General features: G+C 36.5%; 1 protein-coding gene across 2 annotated transcripts; it reads left to right on the top strand.

The window, feature by feature from the left end:
• The first annotated feature begins 390 nt into the window (after window positions 1-390).
• On the top strand, window positions 391-7,059 carry LOC104232121 (uncharacterized). 2 transcript variants are annotated; one of them, XM_009785229.2, is made up of 7 exons: window positions 391-1,157; window positions 2,243-2,281; window positions 2,375-2,445; window positions 5,562-5,635; window positions 5,725-5,814; window positions 5,903-5,995; window positions 6,120-7,059. In XM_009785229.2, the coding sequence occupies exons 1-7, from the start codon at window positions 742-744 to the stop codon at window positions 6,519-6,521; spliced, it is 1,185 nt and encodes a 394-aa protein (XP_009783531.1). In that variant the 5' UTR covers window positions 391-741; the 3' UTR covers window positions 6,522-7,059. The 2 variants fall into 2 exon arrangements, with proteins under 2 accessions (XP_009783531.1, XP_009783533.1); XM_009785231.2 differs by having other exon boundaries at window positions 392-1,157; window positions 5,571-5,635.
• The last annotated feature ends 3,760 nt before the right edge of the window (window positions 7,060-10,819 follow it).

The following is a 10,819-nucleotide window of genomic DNA, read 5'->3' as shown; positions in this document are numbered from 1 at the left end:
AGTACTAGCATTAATAATAACAAGGTGCTTGTTCGTAGAATCCAAGATCCTACCTCCGTTAAAAACTAAAAACAGATAAAAATGTTACTAGTACTCAAAAGGAAATAGGACAAGAAAACCTACGCTGACCGGCCCTCCGAATCACTTATATACGTGTCAATTACATCCCACTTCAGCGGTTTAGTAGTCATGATCTTTATCAAAGGACACGTGTCATGATATTCTCGTTCTCCAGAATACTGAACCAACCAACCAGAAACAAATCAAATCGCAGCATATCAAAACGTTTAGTTAGATGACACGTGGCTGTATTATGAACCGGTGATTCACCATTGCGTGACACACCGTCTCTATTCTAATTCTTTCAACCTTTTAATTTCTCCACACCAAGACTGTTTCCAATTTATTTGCAGAGAGCGAAAAAAAGCCAAGAAAACTTACGCATTCCTTCAGTCCAATTCCTAAAGTTTTATCATATAATCAAACCTTATCTGATAACTCTTAACGTTGGATAAACCACAATTTCTCTTTCCTAGAAAGCTGAACTTTTTGATTTTTTTGGGGTGCAACGACGAATATCCCATTATATGATCCGCTTGATAATCTACGAAGCGTACTACTGCAAGAATTAAACCCAATTCTGGAGCAAATATCAATACAAACACAAAGCCAAATTTGCATCTCCATCTTCAGAAAAATTGATCAGAGCTGAAATTATTATAACCTGTAGCAAAAGAAGCAATGGCGGTTGAGGTAGGGAAGGCGAACGAAGCCACGGTAATGCTGACTTCAGGGGCAAGCGGGAGAGTGAGTGCACTGTTCTCATTGCGCATGTTGAGGAGTTTATGGCTGCTGCTCAATGCATTCTTGCTTCTATTTCTGCTGCCATTTCGTGGGCGGAGGCGAATGGCGCAAGTGAAGGAGGCTGAAAAGGTTAAGGTGGTGGAAAGGAAGGGGACTTTCTTGCGAGTGCCAGCAAAAATGGTGCCGCGGAAGAGCCTGGTGGATCAGGAAGTGGCGGCGAGGAGAGCGTTGGCGATAAGGCGAGTGCTTCAGGATGATGATAAGGATACGGTGAGGGAATTTTCATGTTTTGGTAAGTCAATAGGAGACACCATGTTCACCCAGTCATGGACGCCACTTACCACCAAAGTCAGGTATCTGATTAATTAATTAATTACTACTACAGCTTTCCAAATGATCAAGCAATCTTTTCCTTTGACTAATAATTAGTCCAAGTTACCTCATCTATCTAATTTTTTGTGGGAAGTCTTAGGATGTTTGATATATTTTGTTTTACGTTTCCATTTTTTGCCCATTAATGCAATGAACCTTCTAATGTAGCCAATGAGTTCAATTTCTGTGTTTGGGCAGTATTCAAAAGAACTTTTATACTATGAGGTCGCCTAAAAGACAATATAACTATAGGAAATTCTCTATAATATGTGAAACTACTAAGTTGAAAAATAAGACATGTAATTGCTATAACACTTACGGGTTATATTACAACAGTATATCATTGTATATTAGTTAGCTAAATCTGTAGCGAATACCTTGTTGTGATGTTTAAGAGGGTGTAGACATTTCATTTGAGGGTTGACTTGTGTTTTTGTACTTGTTTTTGGCTTATGGATAGGATGCTACTGGCTACTGCAATAGAAAACTAATTCATAAGGAAAAGTAATTACCGAGTATTTCAAGAAAGTATTGGCAAAAATACTACTGCATTACCTTATTCAATTGCTGTGACAACTTATTTTCTGTTTGGATGGACTAGAATTTTTAGTTTTATTTACATTATGTGGGGTAATTATGTTGTAGTAAATAATTTGAGCTAGCAAATAATTTAGCAGCCGACGTCGATATTTCCTCCTTTTAGTAAGTTTGAGATGGCATGTTCTTTTATTGGCGCTTCTTCTTGTATATCCCTCATCAGATTAGTAGGTGAGTCCTCACTGCAACAACCGAAGTGAGGTGGAGAAGAATGTATTCTCGACCCACTGTCACTTCAAGATTTGAAAGCCTGTTAGGACTAGCTGCAAAGTTACCTTTCATGACCCAGTGCAATTCCCATCACCATCAATAAGTTCTTTAAGAGTTTTTATCTATGTCAAATACATAAAAATATTAGACTGTATGAAAGCAGTTTGTTATTTATTATTTCGCAGATTTGTACAAGTCCTGTATCAAACTTTTCTACCGAAGAAACAGTAGAGTTAACAATATTGTTTACCTTGTGTAGGGGATTGGTTTTCATATTGCATGGCCTGAATGAACACAGGTTTATATACTAGCCTTTGAAGAACTCTTGTGGTTTCCACTTTGATTTTTCTGTTCATCATCTTAGAGACACCCGACATTCTTTCTGCTACAGTGGCAGGTATAATGACTTTGCCAAGAAGCTGAATGCAAGTGGCCTTAAAGTTTATGGAATGGATTGGATTGGTAAGTTCTGCCTAAGTGCAATTAGATTACTAGCATACCCTGGCTTGGAACAGCTTCCTCCTCCTCCCCCCCCCCCCCCCTTTTTCTTTTACTCTTTTTTCCTTTATGGTAATTCATTGATTCTGGTATCTTGCCTCTGTTTATTTTTCCATGTTTATGAATGGATTCTAATCTAATAGGTACTCTTGATATGTGTTCCAATCTCAGTTATATTCTCTTTCTGTTCTCCTTTTTCTTTCATTCTGGATAGTTCTCAATGAGCCTTATTGTTAATTAGGCCACTTGTATGTGTATATCTAACTTCCTCTTTTTCGTCTTTGTGTTACACCTTGTGTATTCGGTGTTATCATGCTGTAAATGGGCTAATTCGATAGGAATATAATTTCTATGAAATATTTAATTGATGTGATAGTTATACATTAAGATTGGAAGTCATTTGAGTTGTGATTAAAAATTCGACAAAGATCGCGCGCAAGTTACGAGTTTAAATTTTACTGGAATTTGGATAAAATGTTGATGAGCGTTTCTCTCAATATACTGGGAGTTATGGTGTGTTCTACCTACCGAATCGAAGGTCTATGAGTCTAGTTTCCAAAGCAACAAACCGTTCATTAATACGACTTCGGAGTAGAGAGATATTAACATTTTCGTACAGGGGTGCACACTGTTACGGGAACAGTGTGCCTAGTCGGGTTTAGTCAAAATTTCCTTATTTAAGTCAATTTTTAAAACAGAACCCCTGCGTTTTATCCTCTCCAAAACAGAACCAAAAACCTAGGGATTTTCTCTCAAACTTCTCCCATCCATCTAGCCAAGCATAACAACAATTTAGTCATCCTCAAGATGGAGAACACCATGGTAGCTTCGGAATCGTGAATTCTTCGGTGTTTCACTTTTCATAGCAAGACTCCGCCTTGAAGTAATTTCGAATTTTGAGTAATTCTGGTCACGTAAGGTATGATTTAACTTCTCTTTGATCTTTGTAAACTTCTACCATAAGAATTCTTAAGAAATAGTTGAAACCTCTATAGAAATATTCTTGATTTTTCTTAAGAAACCTCTATTAATATGGCTTGATTGTTGGGGCTGTTCTATATGGTTTTATTGTGTTGTTTTGATCTGTGAAGACATGGATGGAATTCTGTTGATGAGGAGATGTAGTAAAGAAAAATTTGGTGGTGTGTTGGGGGGAAATTAATCTACAAAAGAGTCTACAAATTCATGGCCACAAGTTGTTCGCGTAAATGTCTAAATGAAGAATTATTTAAGCTATGAGCTTGAATTTGATTTTGAATGGTTTGTATTATGTAGGAAATCATTCCTAAGGCTTTTGAGGTCTTGGAAACAGTATATAACCCCATCGACAAGGTTATTATATTTCAGATCATATCTCATGGTTGGTTCGCTCGGGCCTTCGGGCATCGGGTGCCAGCCACACCTCCCAAGGTTGGGGTGTGACACTTTGTCCCTTGAGACAGATTGTGTATAATGTTAGTTTCCATCATTACCTGAAACTTACACATGTTTTTCGGTCTACGTCATTCAAGTCTGAGTCTGAATGGCTCTTCTATTCTTTAAGATTTTGTCATTTGTAATCGTGTAGACTCTAACAAGCTACTCTTGCTAAGGTTTCTGATGTTCATTTTTAAGTTAGTTCTCCTTTTGTACTTCTACTAGATTACCTTGAACCGTATTTTATACTTCATCTAGAAAGCTACATTCTTCATCTATTTGTTGACTCTGTTCTAATCTAATTCTCTCTAATCTGATGAAACTCATTGATACGAGATCTTTAGTTGCTTTCTCTATTATCCATGATTTTAGCTGTACGTTTTACATCCATGGTTGAAAAGAAAGGAGAAGGGATAGGAGAGTATTATGCGGTGTACTCATCCGCATAGAAAGAGAGAGTGGTAGATGGAGTGAAGTTTAAATAAGGAGCCTACCTGTCATCCCTATGTAAAACCTATGATAATCTCAAGCATCATTCATCAGTAATCTGGCTATGAACTCTTGGGTAGATGTTTCAGTTAGGACTATCAACATGTAAAGATAGAAATCTCATAATTGGATTCTCTTTGGGGTCATTCAGGTTCTAGTTATTGTATCATTGTCCTTGATACTGTTATGTCAGGATGTCATCCGAGTGCGATTTATTAAATAACAAACTAGTTTACACATGGTTTCTACCTCTCTTCTTGGAAAAATCTAACTTTGGGAGGCTATCTAGCAATAGTAATAGTAGACCAGAACAGCCCCCTTTCTCAGTTCTGCAATTCTGATATTCATTTGTTATATCAATCTTAGAAGGGGAAATGAAAACTAATTGTTTAGTTGCTGTTATTATGGTCTAGCACAACTATGCACCTACATTTGCATGTTGCAGGAGTTGAATATTTCCCAACCAGGATTCCAGTTGTGAGAAAATTTAACAGGGGAAGCTCCTTCTTATAGTAAGCCTATTGACCTGAACTTTTTGCATCTGCCTTTGTGCATGAAAGAATGACAGACGGAGGAAGTGGATTTCAGAAAACGCTGAACCTAAGCCATTAAATTGAATGAAAGTTCCCAAACTTTTTGTTTATGAATTAATAAACGCACAGTTCAAGTCCCAGTACTGTAATATGCTTCAATATTGTATTTGATCGTTTTGCTGCTGTCAGTCTGCAGTCATATTATGTGCTACCTCTATGCAGTCAGATCGTCTGATCAAGGCCCAAGCTTGCTTGCACATCAATGAGGTTTTAGCCTAGGTGAATGGCTTACCTTAGTTATCACACGTAAGCTAAACTGATGTTGGCGTAAGCATAGATAATGACAATGCAAAGCTAAACACGTTGACTATTTGGCTCCGTACATAATAAGTTTCTTTTTGCCATACATACCCCACATAATCTTTGCCTTTTTCTTTTCTTTGCTTCAACTTTTGGTTTCTTCTTGATTTTTCAATGTGGGTTTTTTGGCACCTTTAGATAGCGTATTTGAACTTTGCTATGTCTCTTTCTTTTATGAACAATTGTCATATTGGTTGATTTATTTGAGTAGTGAATAATAGTTCTATTCAGTTTTGGTTCTTTTTGAATATTTTGAGATTTCACCTTTTAAAGTTTATAAAGTTTGTGCAGGACACGGCGGAAGCGATGGGTTGCATGCATACGTTCCTTCACTTGATGATGCTGTTAGTGACATGGTATGACAAGTTGATTCATAATGTGGTTAAGCGAGAGACAATTTTGAGGTAGAAGTGGTACTTACCGATTTTTCTTCGATTTGGTGCAGAAGCAGTTTCTCTCAAAAATTTTAGCTGAAAATAGAGGACTTAAATGTTTTTGCTTTGGACATTCCACTGGTGCAGCCATCGTCCTTAAGGTAATGTTGTGTTATAGGATTGTTTACTGTTTTATAACTGTAACTTTGTAGCGAAGACTGTGTTTGACTTCCCTTTATTGCCATGCAGGCATCACTTGATCCGAAAGTGAGAGCAAGGATATGTGGTGTTGTACTGACTTCACCTGCTGTGGGAGTACAACCAGCTCATCCAATTTTCACTGTAAGTGTTCGTTTTAAGTCAATTTCTGCGGATGTACCTCCATTTTCCACTAAGCAAGACATAATGTGGAGGTTAATATTTTGCCTCGAGCCTTACTATTTTAGAAGACATGTTTTTTATATAGGCACTTGCTCCAGTTGTCTCTTTTCTGATGCCAAGGTTTCAATTCAGTGCGGCAAACAAGGAGGGTGTGACAGTATCTAGGGATCCAAAGGTTTTATTGGCCAAATACTCAGATCCATTAGTATTCACTGGAGCCATTAGGGTGAGAACTGGTTACGAGATCCTCCGGATCACTGCCAACTTGCAACAGAACTTGAGCAGCTTCACAATCCCATTCCTGGTTCTCCATGGCACAGATGATGCAGTAACCGATCCAGAAGCCTCTAAGAAGCTCTATGCAGAGGCTCTTTCCACTGACAAAAATATCAAGCTGTACGATGGGTTACTGCATGACCTGCTCTTTGAACCTGAGAGAGAAGAAATTATGAAGGAGATAATCGTATGGTTGAGTCAGAGGTTATGAGCTTGTTGATGACTCGAGCAGTGACTCGTCCAGAAGAAAGGGGGATATTAAGTCCATTGAGGGCCTTGCGTTAGAGAGCAGACTTTGAACTGAGCATAATAAATTTCAGCTCGTTAAACTTGGCGAAGTTTGCACTTTTAGGTGTTATGTTATATAATATATGGGTCATTTGGCAAAGCATTAGCTATCCGTCGATGTCCCAATTGGTGTTTGTGATTTGTCAATTCCCTCTCCTCGGTTGAGGGAAGTTTATTCTGTGAGAGCTTTGAAGTGACTCTTCCTCCTCGCCATGATGCTTGGCAATGTTCTTTGAAGATGAAAGATTCCTTGTCTAACGCATATAAAATCCTAGCTTGCGACAGAATTTTATCTTTTGGGTATGTGAGGGAAATGTTTTCGTGAAATTCACAATTGCCTTGTTAGCAGTAGAACGTATGGATTTTGTCTCAAATGTGTACATACATATTACTCTGACAACATGTATAACAATAACGTAAGATTAAATTGTAGGACAAGATCAACGATTGTGTATCTATTAGTGTAGTGGAAGAATTATTGATCTCAGCATTAAAATAGTACACTCCGATTGGTAGGGAACGAAATTTGATTCACGAACTAAATGTCTTTCAATGTGTGTTTATGGGAGAAAAAGACAGAATTTTTTTCTCAGTTAATAGAGAAGAAGAGAGCAAGTTTCCTTTAATGGAGAAGTTAACCTTTAGTGAGTTTCACCCGACATCTTATACACATTTTGTTCAGAGGGTTGAAGCTGTGGTAACTTTCCGGTAACTACTCTATCTTATTTTTTCTTCAAGACCTAAAATCTAACTTCTCCTACTTCTTACATGGCGGGGTAGACCCAAATTAGTATCAAGTTAATAATATATAATTCATAGTGATAAATAGCTTGTGCCATCTGCCAGCATCAAGAACTATAATATTTTTAAACCCATTAAGATTGTACAAAAGCTTCGTATAAAAATTCAACTACATGCGGAAAGGATTCACCATTGATGTGAGGATTTATTACTCGCAATACATTAGAAAGTTTGCATTGCATAATTGCTTATCTGGACCCTCATCCTCGAAAGAGATGAATTCAAGTTCAATATATAACATTGTACTCATAATTATACTCTGATATTTTCATGGTAAATGCAATGGTCGACCTGTGAATACTAGTTGAATTATTAATTTTAGTTTTTTTTTTCTTTTTACTCGAATCTATCTGTTCCAAATCATTTATTCTTCTAGACATGTATTGTACCGTCAAATCGCTCATGACTATTAGTGACATGATAAAGTAGAAACATAGATTGGTACTTCAAGAGATAGTTAAAGGTCAAAGGATATATCAATAAGATACCAATGTAACTTTTTGGGGTCTCATACAATGAAGAATTTAGCACACGTGATATGAAACACGTGCTACGTGGTTTCATCTTGATCTGGCCTGTGTGTCTCATTCTCAAATATAAAGCACCGTATAGATCTTAGTCTAGATATCTCTAAGTGTCTAATTCGAGTTTTTCATTCAAATAATCCTTGAAAATAACTTTTTGAAAAACTCACATTTGGCTTACAAAATAAGTCATAAGAATGTGAAATCCATTAGTCTGAGCACTACTCAAGGCCGGTTATTTTATCCAAAGATATACATGTCCTTGCAGTAATACAAGTTTTAATATGTCTCATCTCTGCATGTTCCTCTATGTCATAGGCGATTGCCCGTATAAGATAGTTGATGTCCTACCTTTTTCGAATCTTTCACAAGCCTAAAGCATAACATGTTTCTCAAACTTATTTTTAGATATTGATTTTGTAAGAGGATCAGTCATCATATTTGCTTAGATATGTATTGTAATTTTATTACTTCACTTACCATGATGTCTCTCACGAAGTTATACTTGATAGCAATGTGTTAGGTCTTATCGTAATATTTAGGTTCCTTTGCATATGTAATAGCAGCCTGACTATCACAATCTAAAATCATGGAACATGAAAATTATTTGCAATATCAAAATGCTCAAAGAATAGTTTTTAGTCAAACAACTTCGTGTAAGCAGATGCACAAGCTATAAATTCAGTTTTCATAGTTGAAAGGGCAGTGCAAGATTGTTTTATGGTTTTCCATGGAATAACACCCGTTATAAAGCAAGAAAGTATAACCAGAGCTGGATTTTTCTTATTCCAGTCATCAACCCAAACAACATTTATATACCTTCTCAAGAGTAAATTACTTTCACTATAACATAGAGAATAATCTGCAATTTTCTTCAAATATCTGTAACGATCCGACCAGTCATTTTGAGATTTAGCATTCTATTATGTGGTTTGAGACTTTGAGTAACTTCATAATATGTATTACGACTTGCGTGTATGATTTAGTTTCGGTTTTCGAGCGGTTTCAGATTGATTTGGAATAATGATTCTCGTTTTAGAAGCTTTACGTTGGAAGAGTTGACCAATGTTTGACTTTTGGGTAAACGGACTCGGAATTAGGTTTTCCAATAGGTTCACATGATGATTTTGTACTTGTACGTATGTCCAGATTTAGTTTCGGAGTTTCCTATAAGAATTCAACACTATTTATCGAAAGTTTGCTATTTGAAGAACTTAAGAGTTTATAAGTTTGATTAAGAGTTGACTTTGATGTTATTGGATTCCAATTGGTGTTCCGAGACTTTGGATAGATCTATATAGTTGAATTGAACTTGTGTGTAATGTTTGAAAGTGATCCGAAGTGTTTAAGTGTGATTCCGACACTCTTTTGAAAGAATGAAGATTTAACAACTTAAGAGAAATTTTATTCGGTTTGAACCTTGATTCTATGTTGTGATGTTGCAGTGGGTGTTTTGAGGCTTTGGATTAGTTTGTATGATGTATTTGTACTTGTTGGTATGATTATATAGGGTCCTTGAGGTCTCGGGTGTATTTTGAAACATTGGTTGAGAAACTAGTTAAGTTAGGATTTGAAGTTTGATCATGTTCAATATCGGATCAAGATCACCTCTTTTTAGTGTTTTGAGTGAGCGAGCAGGTTCGTAGCGTGATTTATGATTGAAATGCATATATGGTTTGTGTCCGGTCCGAATGAGTTTTGGGTGCTAAAACGAAGATGGTTTTTTTTGGTGTAAATAATTACGAAAATACCATTGAAATTTTCATATATTTTTTAAAAATTTTAAAACATCATATCTCCCTCATTTTAAGGCCAGATTGGGTGATTCAAGAGGCTATCTTGGGTGTAATATCGCAAGGATCGTGTTGATCTAATTAAACGTGAGTTTTGGGATCATCTGGGACCTGAATCGAGCTGGGACAACTGTTGCATTTTTTTTTCTTGTTTTGGAATTTAGTTAATTTTTCTCACAAGGTTTTGGAGCTCAGTTTTGGGAAATGTTGGAGGGAATTTTTATCTAGAAATATTGGTTCTAATCAATTTTTAACTATATTTCATGAATATACCTTAGAGTTTAATATCAAATTTTTGAGAATCAAAGAGGAAAATTGGGAAATTTTATCAAGTTTTGTGATGTTTGGTTAAAATCAATATTTTTGCATGTAATTTACCTTGCATAATACCTCGATCTTGATAATTTTTGTGTGAATATTTGTGACTCAAGCTTAATAATATTATTTATATGTGTAGGAGTCAGTTGGAAGTGATTTGGAAAGTTTTCATGTAAAGTGAAGTAAAAATGGAAATATGTGGAGGAAGTATAAGTTTGGTGCCCAAGTTCCGGACAGCGAACCGAGGTTTACTTCGCGAGATTGGGACTGAAGCAGAAGAAACCAGAAAAGCCCCGGACAGTGAAGCGAGGGTCACTTCGCTAGATCGGGACTGGAGCAGAAAATATCAGCTTCTCCCATCTGAATTAGGAGAAGCCCAATTCGCCCCAACAAATCCTTGCCGCTATAAATATATCAAGAAAACGTGCTTTTAAGGGGGGGGGGGAACATACTTTGGACCAAGGGAGAGCACAGAGCCACCATGGAGGTCGGAATTCATCAGATTCCATCTTTCTTCTATCAAACTTAGTAATCTTTATTTTTTTTGGTGATTTATTATTTTGCTACCATGTCTATGTGGAGCTAAACTTCACATTCTAGGGTTGTTGTTGTCATGAATATTGAAGTTTATTAATTACATTACCGTTAATTCGAGTTATCATCTTTGGTTGTTTCTCTAATTCTATGCATAATTTCTTAATTGTTTGGCCAGCAGTTGAGTTCTATTTACTATCTATGCTATTCTTGGGAAAGTCGTGTTTAGATTAGAGTAGAATTAAAGAGAG

This window comes from Nicotiana sylvestris, chromosome 10 (genome assembly GCF_000393655.2).
Source record: "Nicotiana sylvestris chromosome 10, ASM39365v2, whole genome shotgun sequence".
NCBI classification, from domain to species: domain Eukaryota; kingdom Viridiplantae; phylum Streptophyta; class Magnoliopsida; order Solanales; family Solanaceae; genus Nicotiana; species Nicotiana sylvestris.
This window is presented reverse-complemented; position numbering and strand designations above follow the sequence as displayed.